General features: G+C 44.8%; 1 protein-coding gene across 3 annotated transcripts in view; it reads left to right on the top strand.

Moving 5' to 3' along the window:
- Window positions 1-11,449: 11,449 nt before the first annotated feature.
- Window positions 11,450-19,608, top strand: part of Mtmr12 (myotubularin related protein 12) — a 76,062-nt gene continuing 67,903 nt past the window's right edge. The window contains exon 1 of one of the 3 annotated variants that reach the window (XM_055601039.1): window positions 11,450-11,693. In XM_055601039.1, the coding sequence (XP_055457014.1) occupies window positions 11,613-11,693 (81 nt within the window). In that variant the 5' untranslated portion in view covers window positions 11,450-11,612. Of the gene's footprint in view, window positions 11,694-11,890; window positions 12,113-19,608 lie in introns of those variants that run through there. The other 2 variants (XM_055601040.1, XM_055601041.1) reach the window with 2 other exon arrangements.

Below are 19,608 nucleotides of genomic sequence, written 5' to 3'. Positions count from 1 at the left end.
ATATAATATAATATAATATAATATAATATAATATAATATAATATAATGTTTTTATGTGTCCGATAATTCTCAAAAGAAATACGAATGATTTATAGGAATATGAAGCCAAACTTATAATCTTACTAGGAATCAAATAACTACACAATTTTATTTATTTATTTGCTTGCTTGTTTGGTCGGCTGGTTTTTTAAGATAGGGTTTCTTTGTGTAGCCTTAGCTGTCCTGGATTCATTTGTAGACCAGGGTGGCCAAAAGCTCACAGTGATCAGCCCGCCTCTGCCTTCTTGAGTGCTGGGATTAAAGGTGTGTGCCACCACCACTTTTATGCTAAGTGCATAAAATTTTAAAGACAACACTACACTTATTCATCAGACTGGCAAAATATATGAATATTGGAAATGTTAAGGTCTGAGCTATCAAAGCCGAGATGAAACTGAAGAACACCAGTTCACTGTTACTATCATCAACATTATTGTGGTTCTTACTGTTGTGTTTTTGGACAGTCTCACTCTCATGCGTAGTGTCATGAAATTGTTTTGTAACCAGCTGTGGCCTCAAACTCATGGTCTTCATGCCTCGGCCTTCCAAGTGCTGGCATTACTGAAATGTGCTACCATATCTAGCTTCAGTCAGCATCTTATTTGTGTATTTTTTTTAACACATAGGTATCGAGAGTCTTTGACTAAGTAACTGTACATCAAAGATTTTGTCCTAAAGAATTAAATATATCCAGCAAGTACACAAAATTACAAATTCTTTACATTTTTAGTTTATTATTATTGTGCGTGTGTACCCCCACCTGTCTTGTGCCCATGGAGGTCAGGGGACAGCTTTGTGGAGTCAGAGGTATGGGGGCCATTAAAGATTGACTCTTGTCTCGCCCTTCCCAGGAATGAGATGAACAGACAATGAGGTGTACAACCTGGGACTGGTTCCTTTAAAATGGGATAAAACAGCACAAAGCAGGTTGCCATGCTACAAATTTAAATAAAGCAGACTCGAACTCTCACCAGCAGTGGGGTGCTCTCAAGACCGTTCTAGGTCTGTAAAATGCTGCAGCTCCAAGGAGTGTTAAAACCCACAAGCTCTGCCCAGGGCTGAGGGATTCCAGGATTCCAGGCAAGAGTAGTCTGTTATAGGAAGTCCACAGGTCTGAGCAAGGTTACAGCTCCCCCAGGCTTTCTTATATGATATTCGAAGGCTTGTAGATATAACTCCAACAGGTGTTCAAGTCCTCGTGTAATTTCCAGAGCCAAGACGGTGTCCTCAGCTCTCTACACATTTGCTCATTTCTCGGTCGGGCCTCTAGGCCTTTGTGAGGTGCTTCTTTTTCTTTGGGGCTGGGAGATGACTTTTCTCTGAAGTAGGGAAAGTTGAACGGTGCCTCCTTATTGATAGGAGAAAAGCCAGAGAAAGCAGAGAGCCTTCTTTCTGCAAGCAAATGGATTACTTCCCTCATGTCTTGTGGTTTCCAACTGTTTTTGCGGATGTTTCCTCTTCAGCAGATTCTTCACAGGGAGTGGGAAATTGCCCCCCCCCTCTTCTGGGTCCCCAGCTCAGCTAGGCCATAACGTTCCTGTTTTGATTTCCAAGGCCTGTGTGAGATATTTGCAGAGTCCAACATTGCCTGTTTTACTTGGCTGTCCTGAGAATATGTTCCTGAGGCCAGATGGAAGAATGGTGAAGAGACTCCAGTGTTCTGGAGGAAGGGAAGGAGCCAGGAAATGGCTGATCATTAACAGGCCTCCAGCAGGAAAGCTACTGTGTTAAAAAACAAAACAAAACAAGCAAACAAAAAAACCAAGAAACCAAGATGTTGCCTCGGAGCTCAGTGATTTCCAGTGTTCTGCCTTTGGATAAAACAAGCTTACTTTCCATTGCTTTAAACCTTGGATAGATGACTGTTTCTAACATGATACAGGAGTGTGAGAACCTCTAGGTTCTTCTACAGCTGCCTGAACAATAAGCCCATCAAGTTTTCAGAAGTGGGGTGGTGAGCCAAACTCAAAAACAGGCTTGACTGCATTTTGAGCAAAGATCAAATATCCCAGAGTCAGGGAGACATGTGACATTTTGAAAAGGTTCTCCTGACCTGCAGCTGCCTCTCTTTCCTTCTCAGACCTTTAGATGCCAAACCCTAGTCCCTCCCACTGTTCCTGCAGATTGTCAAGCTGCTTATCTAGCTTCAAACAAAACTTGGGAAAGGAAAGAGATTCTCTGTCAGCTCTGTCCAATCAGAGAAGACACAGCTGGATGGCTGGTCCCTGACTTTCCCCTGGCCTGTATTACCATTGTAGTCTCACACACATTATTTTTATTTTTCGATATAAAACATTCAGGCAATTGGATGACATATAAAGAAACATTAGATTGTGTGAATGAATCTTCATCATTTGAGGCACCTTCCCCCTTCCTGGAGATCATCTCTGAAATAGATGCACGATCTTAAGTTCTATTATCCTGGAATGAGTCAAGAGACATTTAAGTGGGGAACCACTCAAAGAACAGGGATTTTTCTAGCAGCTGTCCTGCCAACTCTCCCTCTGTGTACTCATGCATGCACACCTGCAGGAATAGAGGAAGTTTTGGTTTCTTTAAGAACTCATGTTATGTAAAAATGTTTTTGCTTTAATCCCAGGCATGGGATATGGGACTGCTTCAGTTTGTCCACAGCTGTAAACTATGATTGTCTGTTAACTCTGCCCTGCTCTGAGAGGGGTGTGATCTTTGCCAGCTACAGGTAGTTTAATTCTGAGGACTCTGAGAGGGTATAAATGCCAGAGCCCAGCGAGGGATTGGGGTGCTCTCCCTGCTGCTGCCCACCACCGCTGCTGGTTCCTCCTGCTGCGTTTGCTGTTTTCTGTTTTGCTGGACTGCTGGATATTCTGATTACAAAGATTGGACTTGCCCCAAGGAACTAAGTCTAAAGAGATCTATGTCCTTTCTACTCTAACCTTCTTTCTCTTCTACCTAGTGTTGGGGGTTGGAAGGGAGGTAGAGATATAAGAACGCCAGTAGAATAGATAAAAAGTAAGCCAACATGCACAAAAGCACGCCAACACACATGCGTGCACACAAAGAGGGTAGGGTACTGCCCTGGCATTTGCCACTTGCCTCACAGCTTTCCCCAGTCCCGAGGAAGTCAGGGAAGAGAACCACCATTTCCTGCAAAGGAAACGGACACACCTACTCAAGAAAACAGTGTAAACCAAGAGATGGCAGCTTAGCTGTACCTTGGCATGCTCACCAAGCCCGTGGAATTCACAGAACAGAAAAGAGTGAGAGGGAGCACCCCCAGCAGAGCTCCTTTTCTTCTAGGTCTCCTCACACACCCAGACAGGGATTTGGGTACCCCTGGGCTTACATTCAGTTGAGCGGAGAGTGTGAAGAAAACAGACATGTAGTTAGAAATGAACTCACTTTAAAGTTTTCTTTGTGCTGAGCGGTGGTGAAGCCTGTCTTTAATCTCTGTGTGTTCAATGCCAGCCTTGTCTACAGAGCTAGTTCCAGGGAGGCCAGGGCTACACAAAGAAACCTTGTCTCAAAAAATTAATTAATTGATTAAAAAGAAATCTTGTCTTGGAAAAACAGTTGTCTTTGTTCAAATATCAGATATCACATTGTCTGGGAGGGTTTTTTATTATTATTGTTATTTTATCATGTTTGTTTGCCTTTTAAGAAACAAAGTACTCATGTGTCTGTATGTGTCAGAGGTGGCTTTGGCTCTCTCTCTCCCTTCCCTTTTGGTTTTTTGAGACAGGGTCCTTCTGTGCAGCCCTGGCTGTCCTAGAACCAGCCCTGGAGACCAGGCTGGCCTCAAACTCAGAGATCTGCCTGCTTCTGCCTCCTAAGTGCTGGGATTAAAAGCGTGTGCCACCACCTCCTGGCTAGGTATCCTTTTCTATTAATCTCTGCCTGTTCCTTTTGTGGGAGGCTCCCTCCAGGAACCCAGCACCAGGTTTTCCCAGCTGAGTTGGAAGCCAGCAAGTCCCAGTGTTTTTCCTCTGCCCTGGCCCCTTATGTAGGGGCCAGCAGGTGCTCCAGTTCCCACAATTGTACGGCAAGTGCTCTGGGCCATCTCTTTGGTCTTTGTTTTTGAGACAAGGTCTACTGTATGCCAGGATGCCTCAGACCTCGAATCCGTCAAAATTACACCAGCATGCCTGGTTTCTGTGGTGCTGGGAGTCACAATCAGGACTTTGTGTCAACTGAACTATATCCCTAGCCTTTGTGATACCCTTTGAAGGTGGCGTTGGAGACTGTTAAGTTCTGTAACTTCTGGGGGTGGCCTGTCGCTGACATAGACTGAGTTTGTACTCCAAGTTTCATATGGTTGTGGCACAGCAGGTGTATCCAGAGGAGGTATTTTGGTACAAAGGGAGCAGGGTGAGAGTTGGGGTGGACAACAGACAGGACCAGGACATGGTCCTGTCTATTGGACTTAGCATACCACTTTTTAAACAATCCTGCAGAGGGCGCAGTTTCCTCATCCCTGAGGCAGCAAGCCAAAAGCTGAGGCGTGCTGAGGAAGCTGAGTGGTCTCCAAGTCTGAGGTTAGCTAAGTCCACATGGTAGTCCACATGGATTCCAGGCCATCCAGGACTGTACAGCAAGACACTGTTGCAGAAAAGAAGGGGTGGGGAGGAGGAGGAGAGGGAGAAGAGGAAGAACACAGCACACGCCGAGGTTGAAGAGCTCCTAGCCCACCTCTGAGGGGAATGAATGAACTTAGTCTAGATACTGAGACATATTCAGTGAATAGGACGACTTATTTACATGGCTGTGCTTCTTGGAGATGCTGAGAAGTTCCGGGAGTCTACCTCTTCAGCAGTCTCTAAGGAAGCTGTCAAAAGAGGTGTTGAGGTTGGGAACAGATTTGTTGGATAGGATGATTTGGGGAACTATGCCAAGACAAGCAGAGACAGAGAGTGACGTTGTCTATTTGGCTGGCTGGTTGGTTGTTTTGAGAGGTAGTCCAGATTGGCTGGAACTCAGTATGTAGCCAACGGACCTTGAACTTTCTGATTTTCCTACTTTAATTTCCTATGTTAATGTGTACTGAGTCCAAGTGTTCACAACAAGGCCCTTGTTTTTTATTTTTTCATATATATATATATATTAAAATTGCTTGAGTTATTCACTATCAAATGGTTAATATGGGACTCTCACCTTCTTACCTTTTATTGAAAATAGATATTTTTCATACAATATATTCTAATCATGTTTTTTTCCTCCAGCAACTTTTCCTAGATCCTCCCCAAATCCACACCATTTTGTTGTTTGTTTGTTTATAGTTTTTTTGTTTTTTCGAGACAGGGTTTCTCCATATAGTCTTGGCTGTCCTGAACTCGCTTTGTAGACCTTGCTGGCTTTGAATTCACAGTGATCCATCTGCCTCTGACCCCTGAGTGCTGGCATTAAAGGTGTGTGCCACCACCCTGGGCCAAATCTACACTTTTTTTCTCTCTCTCCCATTAGAAAACAAACAGGCATAAAAGAAAAGAAAAGAAAGAAAGGAAGGAAGAAAGAGAGAAAGGATAAAATAAAATAAACAAATATGAATAGGACAAAACAGACAAACAGAAAAGAAAGAGAGCCAAAGAAAAACTACAAGAAACACATGTACACACACACACACACACACACACATGCACACACAGAAATCCCATAAAAGCACAAAACCTGAAACCATAATAGAAGAGCATAAGCAAAAGAAGAAGAAAAAAAAAGAAGGAAAAGAAAACCCACATAAAGCAGTATGAGGCAAAAAATGCTCCATTTAATTTGTGTTGTGTTGGGCATCTACTGTTGGGCATGGGGCTGCCCTTAAGTGTGGTTTATATACCTACTAGGACTGTCGCCCTCTTTCAAAAGGCATGTTGAAATAATACAATACTACTTAACGTACTTATTGTTAGGGCTAGGTAATCTCCATGGTTCAGAATTTAAAGCTAGAAAGAGGCATATACAAAAAAATCTTTAAAACGTTTCTGCAAAAAAAAAAAAAAAAAAAAAAAAAAAAAAAAAAAAAAAAAAAAAGTTTCTGTCAATATCCAGTTTCTTTTTCTAAAACCAACTGATACCATAATTCCCTTTATATCTATCCAAAAAGGTTCTATTAAATATACAAAGAGATAGATATAACAGGACTCTTCAGTGACCCCAGCACTGAGGAGGTGAAGTCATGAGGATTTCAAGTTCAAGGCCAGGCTGGACTACACAATAAGTTTACAAGCAGCCTGGGCCACACAGGGAGACACTTTCTCAGAGAAAGGGAGGGTCACACATGTAGGCAGGTTGTCTGACTCCCGGAATACTTGCCTTGAACCACCAAACCACCAGCTAAATTATTTCCTCATTCTTTTTTATATGGCTGTATAGTAGCCAATTAAATGGTTGCCCTGTACTGTACTTGACCTACCCCTGTGAGTGAACATTTACAACACTTCTATCTCAGTGCCACACACACCAAAACAAAACTAAACTAAAACTAAAAAAAAAAAAAAAAAAAAAAAACAAATGCAGTTAGTGGATGGGTATGGCGGTACAGGTTGTAATCCCAGCGCTTAAGAAGCGGAGGCAGGAGGCCAGGCCTCAGACTATGAGGCCAGCTTGAGTTACTTGAGATCCTGTCTCAAACCAAAACACAACGTAATAAAACCTTAACCAGGAATTACAATTAGTATGTGTGCTTACATGTCATTTCAAACACGTTTATCTGTGGGGTACATTTATGATTATCATTTATTCAAGACACATTTTTAGAATTGAAATTCCTGAGACAATTTTTAAAAGGCTTATTTTCTACTTGTGTGTGTGTGTGTGTGTGTATGCATTTATTGGCGTATGTTTGTGCAGACAACCACGGAGGCCAGAGAGGGTGTTAGAACCCCTGGAGCAGGAGATGCGGGATTCTAAGTTGTGTAACACAGTCACGGGGAACCAAACACCGGTCCTCTCTCTGCGAGAGCAGAGAAAGCTCTTTTAGTTGCTAAGCCATCTCTCCAACTTTGAGACAATTTTTTTAGATTTATTTACTTATTTTATGTAGATGAGTGCTCTATCTTCATGTACACCTGCATGCCAGAAGAAGGTATCAGATCCCAGTATAGTTGGTTGTGAGCTACCACGTGATTGCTGGGAATTGAACTCAGGACCTCTGGAAGAGCTCTTAGCCACTGAGCCATCTCCCCAGCCCTTAAGACAATTTTTTTTTGACAATTTTCAATACGACTGTAAAACTGCCATCTCTCTGCCTCTTTCATTCATCCTCATATCCACACCAGTGAGAATCCTGGGACCTCCGACCCTGGCGGTGGATTTGCTTAGCAGTGCAGCACTCAGTGGTTAGTGGTGTTTTGGTTGTGAAGGAGACCAAGCCCATGCTGCTCTTAAGAACCTTCTAGACTGGACAGGCTGGAGTGAGTTACAATAGACAACTGGTCAACCTTCATTTAAAGTGTAAACCAAACAAGCCACTGGCAGAATATGATGAGGAAGCTCCCTAGGCTTCTAACCCTGTGACCAGCTTAGGCTATGTATTTTGTGAGAGTAAAACCAAATAAATAACCTGAGCATGATGGTCCCTGATTGTAGTAGAAGCTTCTGCATTAATTGGTGGCAGAGGACTGCTTGAGCTGGGGGGTTTGGGGCCAGCCTAGACAACAGGACACAAAACATTTAAAACATTTAAAGTTTTTCAGCAGGCTCGCCTGTTATGATACCTCCAGGTGAAGAAGAAGCCAAATGCTTCTTTGGCTAGGTCTATTTCTCATCATCTCCAGAGGAACATAGAAAGACTCTTTGTTAGCTGGGCATGGCAGTACACACCTTTAGTCCTGGAGACAGAGGCAGGCAGATAGCTGTGAGTTCCAGGCCAGCCTGGTCTACAGAGCGAGTTCAGGGCAGCCAGAGGTACACAGAGAAACCCTGTCTTTACAAACAAACAAACAAATTAAAAATAAAAAAAAATAAAGGAAAAAGACTGTTATAGCCAGAGGCCAAGGACACACTGTCTCCTCCCTCCCTCGTGCCCCCGTCTCTCTGGGTCTGTGTGTCTCTGTGTGTGTGTGTGTGTGTGTGTGTTTGTGTGTCTGTCTGTCTCACTATCTCACTATGTAACACAGCTGACTTCAAATTCATGATCTTTCAGCCTCAACCACAAGGATAAAGAAAAAAAGAAGTCTGAAGACACCTATGTAACACAGCTGACTTCAAATTCATGATCTTTCAGCCTCAACCACAAGGATAAAGAGAAAAAGAAGTCTGAAGACACCATACTACTTGGTTCAGTTAAAATGGGGAAAGCAGCCACTAACTAATACAGACACAAGGCCAGGAAGTGAGTTCAGTTGGAGAAGTTAGTGTTAGGAACATGTGTTTCTGTTTTGTTTTGTGTTGTTTCATTTTAAGCCAGGTTTTGTGGCGTGCACTTGTGATCCCAGCGCTGAAGAGGTGGAGACAGGTGGATCCCTAGGACATCTAGCTTAGCAAGCTACTTGGCAAGCTCCGGGCCAGTCTTTAAAAACAAGGTACATGTGCTGGATGTGGCACGCCCCTATAATCCAGGCCCTTGGGGAGGCAGAGGCAGGTGGATCTCTGTGAGTTTGAGGCCAGCCTGGGTCTACAAAGGGGGTCCAAGATAGCTAAGGCTACACAGAGAAACCCTGTCTGGAAAAAGCAGGAAGAAACAAACAAGGTGGGTGGTACCCAACAAATGACATCCAAGAATGACTCCTGCCCCCCCCCACCATACACAATGCACTTTAATTTTTGAAGACTCTGTGTATGTAGCTTCCATGCTTACCAATCTCTGTTTTTCACACAAAGCTACTTCACCCACTCAGCTGCAGATATGTGTTGAATTCCTGCTGTGTGAGAGGCACCTGTTAGGTCAAGACATACAAATAGATGGCCTCAAGTAACTCCAAAAAGGAGGAAATGTTAATGACTAAGCTTTGCCTAGCTGTGTACCACCATCAAATGTTGCCCTGTATGAGAGGAGCAGGGAGCAACGGGTACGCTGCTGGGCAAGCTAAGATCTGTTCCTGTTTAGAGTCTGCTGAGAAACTAGGACAATGTTAGGAGAAAGAGTTTACCTATGAACTCTTATATGTAAATTGAAATATTTCAAAATCTCCAGGCTGCCACCTGTAAGTTCTTTTCGAAAATATTTCTTTTTATTTTACATGACTGTTTTGCCTCATTGTATTTATGGATACCACATGTGTGTCTGTGCCTGACAAGGCCAGAAATTGGAACTGGATCCTCTGGAACTGGAGTTAAAGACAGTTGTGAGAGACCATGTAAGTGCTGGAAATGGAACCTGGGTCTTATGGAAGAGCAGCAAGTGCTCTTAACTGCTGAGCCATCTCTCCAGACCCATCTGCTTTACTGATAGTTGGACCTCGGTAGGATGGGTTTTTCAGTCAGCTGGGAATGACGCTTCTTATGAGATTTGACCCACACCCTAAAGAAGAAACCTATGATGGTAGCTGGAAAACCATAAGGGCAAGATAGAAACTGTTTTCTCTGCTCATTTAATTTCTTACTGTTCCTTAATTAAAGAAAGTGTGTGATGGGGGTGTTGGTGATGCATGCCTTTATTCCCAGCACTTGGGAGGCAGAGGCTGGTGGATCTCTGAGTTTGAGACTAGCCTAGTTTTCAGAGTGAGTTCCAGGACAGCCAAGGCTACACAGCAAAACTCTACCTGCAAAACCAACAAAAACCAGCCAACCAACCAAACAAAAATGTGTGTTAGGCGGGGCTTTCTAGGTGAGCAGAACCAATAGGACTATGAAGATGATCTATTATACTACAAAGACAATTACTAAGCAGGCTTACAACCGATGTGGTCCGCGTAGTCTAACAATGGTTGTCGGCATGCTGGAGAGCCTGAGAAAACTGGCAGCTGTTCAGTCCCAGGAGCCAGACGCTTCAGCAGTCCCAGGGTGGCGCTGAAGGCCTAGGGGATCCCTGTAGAGTCACGGGTCCAGGCTGGCGTCTGATGTCAGTGAAGGGGTACAACAGTTGCAGCAATGAGGGCAAACACACTCTCCTCCAGAGTGAAGCAAAACAGGAAGCGAGGTGCGCTGATGTTCTATCTGTTTATATCTGGGCCACCTACTGGGAGGCAGAGTCTACTCCAGAGGAGTGTCTTCTCCTCTCAGTTAATCCTTCCTGGAAATGCCCTCCTAGTCCTGCCCATAGGTGTGTCTTTAGTTCATTCCAGATTCCATCAAGTTGACCATCAAGATTATCCACCAGGGCTGGAGAGACAGTTCCAGAGTTAAGAGCACTTGTTCTTAACCTGAATTTGTTTCCTAGCACCAATGCTGGGTATCTTACAACTGCCTGTAACTGCAGCATCAGGGAATATGACACATCCTCTGTGGGCATGTGCACACACACACACACACAAAAGTAAAATCTTTAAAAAAGTGTTTTTCAGTCAGTGAAAACTGACTCTAGAAGCATGTATGAGTCTACACCTACTGTTGTAACAAAATACCTTTTGATTGAAAGTTGCTTCTCAATGTTTTGGAGACTAGGGAATTCCAGAGCAAGACATCAACAGATTCCAAATTGGGAGGGGTGGCCCATTCAGTGATGACACATTCTTTATGAGCTCTTGAAGAGGAAGGCTAGCCAGAACCCTCTGCTCTCACAAGGGCATTTCCTTAAGAGTTAATAACCCCTTTCAAGCCCATTTCTTCTTAAGGGTATCACATGAGGGAGGGGGAGGGAAGGGACACTTTTAGGGGGTGGCAAACCAGCTCGCTTTTTGGTATTTCATTTGTTGGCTCCAATTCCTGGGATAGATCCAGAGACAGTGTCAAGTTTCCAGAATCACATTACTACTGGGCTTGACCTCCTAAATAGTCTGAGCTGGCCACCAATTCACACTTCTTGTCTGGCCTTCCAGGTGCTGGGATGACAGGTAGGCACAACCAACCCCACTTTCTGTGTCGCTTGTATTTTATATCCGGAGAGCTTTGGGATGAGAGAGAGAAGGCTGCTGGTAAGACGAATGCACAGCAAGGTGCCTGATACTAGAAAAACTAACTGCAAATGTTTATTGGCTTTTCACAGTAGATGGAACTTCCAGCGAGCTGCACCCCATCTCATTCTTCTGTCTAACGCAAAGCTCCAGAGAGATTTCACTTTGGTCTTGCTCACGCGAGGCAAGTGCCCCAAAGGTGGAATTCAAAAGAATGCGCGAGCGTGCGCGAGCTTTATTTGCGGTTGCAGCTTAGAAAGAAAAGAGAGGCTTGTCGATAACTTGGGACTGTGGAGATGGGACTGTGGAGAAGTCTTAGGGCTTTTGATATCTTGCCAGTTAGAAACAAAGCAACAAACAAAACTTTGAAGTTGAGACAAAACATTTTACGGGCACTTCAGTCTAATGCTTAGCTCCTGTCTGCTCTGTCTCTTTTCTTTTGTCTAAAGTTAGAAGCCTGAACGTCGCTGAAGTGGATTCGAAGCTTCCACAGAGACAGTCTGTTGAGCAAGCTTTCAGAAGCTGAATTTCAAAGCTGCTGGCAAATAAATAAAGCAAAGTCGTTGAACAACTGCCCAAAACAACTCGGTGACCTCATGATCCATTGGACAAATGGCGACGTTCTCGTTATCCAATCGTGGGGAAGTCCGGAGAGAACGCTCTGTGGATTGGCTAGAGCAAACATCTCTTCAGGTAGTGCCCAGTGCCAATCACAGGCCTCCCGGGGGCGGGCTTTGCCTCAGACGGCGGAGCAGAGCACGCCCGTCAACGAGGGAGTGGGCGGGGCCTCCCAGCGCCGGAGGAGCGAGCGGCAGTGGGCGTGTCCCAGGTCGGTGGGCGGGGCGCGCGTCCCGGGCGGGGCGAACGGTGTCAGCGGTGGAGCCGGATGCGGGCGGTACCGCGGCTGTGGCCGCGGCCCTAGGGATGGGCGGAGCCCCGGCCACTGGTGCTGGTGGCCGCCGCCGCTGCCCGAGCCGGAGCCGGAGCCGCCGCCTCTGCAGCTGTGCGTCGCTGCTTCGCCAGGCGGCGGGATGCTGGGGAAAGGGGGAGTCGGCGGTGGCGGCGGTACCAAGGCGCCCAAGCCCTCCTTCGTGTCGTACGTGCGCCCTGAGGTGAGAGAGCGCCGGGCGAGCGCGGTGGCGGGTGGAGCGGCCGGGGCAGGGGCGCTTCCTGCCGGGGTGCCGGGCGGGGCGGAGCGGCAGGACGCTCTGGGCCCTCCGGGCGGGCCGCGGCCCGGACCCCTGCGGCGGGCCCGGCAGGTGCTGGGGCAGGGCCCTGTCCCTCGCTGCGACGCCTATGGGCGGGGGCCGGGGAGGTCCTGCGGCTGCGGAGCCCCAGGTATCCCGGAAGGGCGCCGAAGGCTTGCGTGATCCGGACCCCGCGGGGTTCCCCTGGCAGCGCGCAGCCTGGTGGGTATGCTCTATTCTGGACTCACTCGTGAGTCTTGAGAGCTTGTCTGTCTGCTGCCTTTAGTGCCTTTTGATGCCGCAGGCGGGACCTGGTGCACAGCCTTCCGTCTCTGCTGCTGCTGCTGCTGTAGGGAATGTGGGTCGGCCCCTGGCCTCTTTCGGTATCTCCCCAGAGAATCCTCTTCACGCTTCCCATTTCATTCCCATTTCTTCACCTCTTCCAATCTGCAATTTTAGTCAAGAAGTGCATTCACTGGGGAAGTACTTTCTGAGCTCCTTCTGAGTGCCAGGTACTTATCCGAAGGCTTGTGATAAGTAACAGCGAACAGAACAAAGATCGCGTTCCCCGGGAGCTTATGTAAAGAGAGAAACAGAGTAAACGATATGCGTAAGTTATTGTATGGTATTTAGAAGATAATGGGGGAGGGCATCCTTTCATTCTGCCAAAGGTGGTATTTCTGTCAAGACTTAGAAGATATTAGTTCCAGATAAGGGGAAGGCTGCCGGTTGACAGCATGCCTGAAGCTCCCAGAACTTGGAGAAGGCACAGGCAGAAGGTTGGCGAGAGCAGACCTGGACCACTTTGAAGACTTCTGGAGCAGTTCTTTCTCTTTTAATAGACTTCGTGTTTTGGAGTTGTGTTCGTTCTGCGTCTCCGATTTTGCTTGTTTGTTTGTTTGTTTGTTGGAGACAGAGTCTATTACATAGTAGCCTGGCTGTCCTGGAACACACTGTGTACACCAGTCTGCCTTCGAAGTCACAGAGATCCGCCTGCCTCTGCCTCCTGAGTGCTGGGACTAAAGGCAGCAGTACCACCATGCCCAACTTCTGCAAATTGATCGGTAGTGTGCAGGCAGATGCTTTGCCATATTCACTCCTCCCTATGTCTTCCCACTTTCCTCCTCTGTTAAGGTGGTAAACAGGTGGTCAGGGATGAGAAACCAGAGACCTGGTGCCTGTAGCCTTTGCATATGTCCCTTGAAATCAAGACATCTAGTGGAGGGTATTAAAATGGGTCTTATGTTTAGTCTTAATTTTCAAATAAAAACTTCATCTGTCAGAAGTTGAGAGGCAGAGTTATCTTACACTTTGCCAGGCTCTCCCTGTATCCCGTAGAGGTAATGTGGTCAGTTTCTTTGAAAGTACCCTACTTGAAAAGTAAGTGATTGTAACCTCTCCTAGTGAGAGTGAGAGTAAACTGCAAGTGAAAAGTGTGGCCAGAGTTCAGGAGTGCTGAAATCTTTCATCTGAAAGTTCACTCTTTGGCCACAGGTCCTACTGTATTTCCTTAGAGAGGTAGTGGGAAAAGTAGTGGTTCAGCTCACTGAAGTCACAGTTTTGGGGTCTTTTTAGAGGGCATTTTCTTCTTTTTTTCTTTTGCATTTAAAACAGTGCTGTGAGGATGCTGAGCATCTTTGCTGTAGTTTGTACTGGATAACATTGTCTGCTCAACTGTGCATGGTTTATTAAAAGGTAATTGTAGGAGGAGGTGAGAAAGCAGTTTATTTTTAAGTAGATAGCTTTGCTAGCCATTTGCACTACCGGAAACGGATGAGCAGAACTGAGAGTGTTGCTAATGTGGCTTAGAGCCCTGAGTCCAGTACCCTCTTGGTTTACCCAGTGGAAGGTATATGTGTATTTTATTTATTTTTGGTCTTTTGCTGTACTATCCTAAACCCTATCAGTCTAAAGAGGCCCAGTGCCACCTGATACTGGTTTTTCCCTGTGGGCAGTTGTAGAGAGAAAGAGCACAGGGCTTCCACCATGATAACAAGTGCTCTACCACAGAGCCACGTACCGTCCCATCACCTTTCTTTGTACCGCTTTTCCTGGCTGTGAATTTTACAGTTCCTTGGATGCTTGCTTGTTGGCAGATGACTAGTTGCCAGAACCTTTACACCTTTTAGTGTAGTGATGCATGCTCTTGGTGATAAGCGAGCTGATCAGATCTTGGAACTTCCAAAGATCTGTGTGCCAGGTATGACTCTGAAGGCTTGTGATAAATATCAGTGTAGAGAACAGAAGCCTTCAGTAAGCCAGAATAGACTCCATCAAGAGTCAGCACTTTCTGTTCCAAAGTACTGGGTAAAGTATTGAAGTTGTTAAACATGATCACATTTCCCCCTTGTGATCCAGAAGGACTGCAGCTGATGGCCTAACATGGAGGGTAATAGTTAACTCTGGCTTTTTTTTTCTCTGCCAAAGTAACTTGAGTTGTTTTGTCATTGATTCTCCTAGGTCACTGAGTATGACAGGTAAAGTAATCCTAACCCTTTGGTCATGTTTTGTAATCTGTTCAAAGGGTTATTATTAAGTGGGAAGCTGATGGTTCTGGAAGTTGAGGTCTGTAGGAGGCAGGAATCTTGGGCTACCTTGCTACTTGGTTCTGATGCCCAGAAGAAAGATCTCCGCACCCCTACTATATAGCTCAGCCTCCAGGGCAGGTTGCAAAGAATGTCTGGCAGGGTGCAGACTTGTTGAGTTATGTTCCAGGGAGCCTTCTGGTGATAGTTTGAGTATAAAACCACTTTTCATGTGAAAATGGAACACCTGTGTGAATTATTATGTCAGGAGCCAAAAGTGTTCATTGTAGAAAAGTGAGATGAAGTTACACACACACACACACATACACACACACACGCACAAATAAGTAAAAGTGAGAAACTTGTGCTGGTGGTTGTGAGGTCTTGCAGAGGACCCGAGTTTGCTTCTCAGCACCAGCAGCACCTCACTACCACCTGTAACTGCAGATCTGGGGTACCTGAAGGCCTCTTCTGCCATCCTCAGACACACGCTTGTGGCAGACAGTCACACACACATACACAAACCTAAAAATAAGTCTTAAAAAAAAAAAAGACTGATTTGGTGCCAGCCACACATGTAAAGATGTGTGCAGAGGAGATGGCACGGGGCGTAGAGGGCCTTGCTGTAAACCTGAGTCCAACCTATGGGGCCTTCATGGCGTGGAAGGGGAGAACCATTTTCCTCAAGTTGCCCTTTGACTTCCGCACTGTGGTATGTGAGCACCCATACACAAACGCTGTAAAAAAAAGTTAAGAAATGACAAACTTGCTAACTAATATATCCCGTCCATTATATGCGTACAATATGTGAGCATGAAAGCAGCTTATCAAAATTGAAGTAATATTACCAATCATATTCTCAGCTGCCTTTTTCACCAGAAATGCATATTGGAAACATCTCTCTGTGTCAGTTGTTGGACTTTGTGTCTCAGTAGAGACATGGCGACAGGAGAAGCTGGGCAGCACAACCCGCCTGGAAAAGCTGACTTTGGATGGCTTTGTACTTAGAAACCGATGCTGGATGACAGACAGCTCTGATTCTTCACAGTTACCAGTTCTTTGCCTGGCTACCTTGGCGTTTTAAAAAGGGTTTGTTTTATTTTATGTGTATGAGTGTTTTCCTTGCATGTGAACCACGTGTTCTTGGTGCCCAGGGAGGTCAGAAGATATCATGTGGACCCCTGCAACTGGAGTTCCAAATGGTTGTAAGTCACCTTTTGGGTGCTGAGAACCAAATCCAGGTCTTCTGCAAGAGCAACAAATATTCTTAACCTCTGAGTCATCTCCCCAATGTTTTTGGTCATTTTTAATGACTAGGTATGCCCCAAAGCTTGTACAGAAAGGACAAGTAGACAGTACTAGGAGGAAGATGGGCTTGGACAGAAGTGCATTCCTCTGTGATAGGATGCTAAGTAGAAGGCTTCATGGTGCTCGTGTGTTCTTTAAAACCCACCTGGAAAATGTTAGCTCTCAGAGTGCTGCCATGCACGCTCGGTTTTACATGGCATTCCAAATATGGTTAAAATGTACTTGCTCGTGGAGTTTAGTCAGTGTTTGACTTGGATATACTAATAATAGTACCAGAGACTTGTTTTGTGGATTTTTTTTTTAATTGGAAAGAAAATATAAATTGCCCTCCTTATAGGTGAGTCTGCAGGGTTGCTGAACAAAGAACTGTGTCCTAAAGAGCCAGTAGTGACAGGGCCTCGCCAGGCCCATAGGAACTCAGGAAAGGTTTTGTATGGTCCTGAGAATATAGAAAAGCAAGCCAGGAAGCAGCATTCCTCCATAGACTTTCCTCAGTGATGGATTGTGATCTGGAAGGATAAGCCAAAATGAAGCCTTTCTTCCCCAAGTTGCTTTTGATCAGAGTGTTAAATCATAGCACTAGAAACACCAAGACAGGGAGAAAAGGTAAGAAGAGAGGTGGAGATGGAAAAGGTTTTTTTGTTTTTTTTTTAAGTTGTAAAAGCGGTGCTTTTTTTCTTTATTCCCCAGGAAAATAAATGGATTGTTCCCTAGTCCTTACATAGATCGTCCATTTCTTTGGCGAGAAGTGAACCTGTGTATTTCTAAGAGCTTGATCCTATCCCAGTGTTTAAGCTGGGACAGTCTGATTCTGTGCTTCCCTCTCCTTATTTTTGCGGCTTCGGGGGAATTTTCATAAGCAGAACAGGCTTGTCCACATCTGACTGTGGCGCACTACAGTGCTTTCTCACTACTGTCCATGATGGTTTCCTCTTGGTGTCTGCTGATGTGGGAGACTTAGCGAGGAGGTACAGAAACCATTTGTTTCTTTCAGTCTCTTAAAGGCTTTGTCTTCCAGCTCAGTAGATGTGCATCTACAAAATAGGCATAGTGAAATGGAAAACATTTTTGCTTTATGTATATTTTGAGATAGTGTCTCTCTATGTAGCTCCAGCTAGCCTTGAACTCTCTATGTAGACTAGGTTGGTCTCAAAATCAGGATCCTCCTGCCTTAGTGCTAGGATTACAGATGGCCACCATGGCCAGCTCTAGATGTGTTTTTGCTGGATCACTTACTTTGACAACTTTGATGGATAAATACTATGAAGAAAAAATTAGCTTAGCCTAAAACAGACATTCTGCCTCAGTCCTCATAGTAAATAATGTATATTTATTTGCATATGAGACAAGGTTTTTCTGTGTGGCTCTGGAAATGTCCTGGAACTCGCTCTAGACCAGGCTGGCCTCAAAATCACAGAGATCCACAGGCCTCTGTCTCCCAGTGCTGGGATTACTGGCGTGTTCCACCACCTGGCTTATCCACCTGGCTTACATGCAGTCATGGGCACACCCCAGCATGTGTGTCGAGGACAACTTTGAGGAGTTGATTCTTTCCTTCCACGGTGTAGGCCAGGAATTGAACTCAGGTTGTCAGTCTTGGAAACAGGTGCCTTTTACTCGCTCAGTCATCTCGATGGCCCCTGCTTTTTAAATCTATAACTCCATAGCCCTTTCTCCATTTTCAACTTTCAATTTTTTTTTTTTAACTTAGAAACTTTCCCCTTTGGTTTTTAATGCATTCAGTGCTTGCCATCAATGTATCTAAAACACATTGCTTTTTTTCTGTTGATGGGCATATTAAAATATACAGCCAAATAAATAAATAAATATTTATTTATTATTTATTACTATTGTTAATAAATTTATTCATTTATTGGGTAGGGGACTGAACCCAAGGCCTGCATATGCTAGGCAAGCACTATAGCACTGAATTATAACCCTATTGCCCCCACCAAATTACCTCATTGGCGTTGACAATCACTGATAGTGATTTAATAGGCCATGGAAGGACATTAAAAGTTCTTCCTAAAATAATCACTTTCATAGCTGTGGCTTTAGTTTGATGATCTGTCCAAGCTTCCGCTTTTTTTTTTTTTTTTTTCCTGCATGTGTTTCCTGTGGCATCTCCCTGGGTCAGATCCAACACCATACAACTTGCAGATGGTGCATCCGAAGGCTCTGCCAAACAACATTTCCTGCATTCTAACCAAACAGCTGCCATGGAAGCCTTCCTCTTAGAGCCAGACCATCCTTTACACCCTGCTGCCATCTCCAGTGTTACTGTCAGGGCTGGAGTGGAGCTCAGTGAGTGGTAGATGTGCAAGGCCCAGGCTTCGACCCCCAGCACCAAGAGGATGAAGCTAAAAGGCAGGACTACTGTCAGAAGCTTAGGATGTGGGAAGCCCGTAGTTAAAAGGTTAAGGCTGTTATTCTTTTCTGCATCTCCTCAGAAGGATGTTGGATGCTTCTGGACTGTCTCTTTATTGAGTCGTCCCATGTGACAAGTAGGTTTTAGAAAGAATTGTTATTAGGGTAATTTTTTTCCTTAAAAACAAACAAACAGCAACAACAAAATCTCACATATATTTTATCATAAAAATCAATGTTACAAAGTTACAGTTCGAAACTTTCTAGGCTGCAAGTGGTTGTCACATTTGAAGATGGTACTGCCCCCATTTTGGTAGGGCATGTAGGAGCTGTTTTAACAGCGGAAATTGCCTTTGCCTCTATTCGGAGCCTTTGACCAGAGACCAATTTCAGAAAAGTGCTGAAAACTAGAAGTTAAAAGATTCTTCTAAGCCAGCGTGGTAGCACACGCCTGTAATCCTAACACTGGGGTAGGCATTACAGGCATGTGCCACCATACTGGCTTAGAAGAATCTTTTAACTTCTAGTTTTCTGTTGTTTCGGGGAGGAAGACAGAGAGAAGTGAGATGGAAGGTCGCCAGAGCCCACCCCCACCTCTGCACACCTGTGGGACATAACTAAAGAAGCAAAAGCTTGTCAGTGGCTTTTTATGCTAGCAGGGGAGGCCAGCTCCTTAAAGCGTCTCCTGTTTTCCAGCTGGAGAATTGGGATGATAGTAACACCCTTCTCAGACCATAGGTGTGTGACCATTCATGACCACTAAGTCTGACTGCTCTTGGGAAGGCCTTGGCAGAGAACTTGGCATGTAGCCTTCAATAAGTATAGGTGGTTTTGTAATTTTATTATTATTATTATTATTATTATTATTATTATTCAGCCATGAAGGAGTTCCATTCAGAGCTTGGTCAGTCATCTTAGAGGACAGAACTCTTCCTGGCTAAGGTGTTAGTACGTGGAGTGTTTTGTTGTGGTTACCATGGTGTCATGACAGGAGAGTTCACCGTGGTAACTATTAGAATATTTTTCACCATCTCTGAAAGTTTATTTTTCATTTTCATTTCCTTTATACAGTTGAGAATGATTTAATTATATTTAAAATTCTGAGCTAATGAGAACACAGTCATCAGCTTTTTTCCTTATTAACATTTGGCCTTTGGCATTTTGCTAGTTTCATTGTGTGGTGTGGACTGAGTTTTCCACTTATTTCTCTCAGGCTTTTTT

Source organism: Psammomys obesus, unplaced genomic scaffold (assembly GCF_907164565.1).
Source record: "Psammomys obesus unplaced genomic scaffold, mPsaObe1.curated_primary_1811, whole genome shotgun sequence".
In the NCBI taxonomy this organism is placed as follows: domain Eukaryota; kingdom Metazoa; phylum Chordata; class Mammalia; order Rodentia; family Muridae; genus Psammomys; species Psammomys obesus.
The sequence above is the reverse complement of the archived record's forward strand: the minus strand, read 5'-3'. Positions and strand labels throughout refer to the sequence as shown.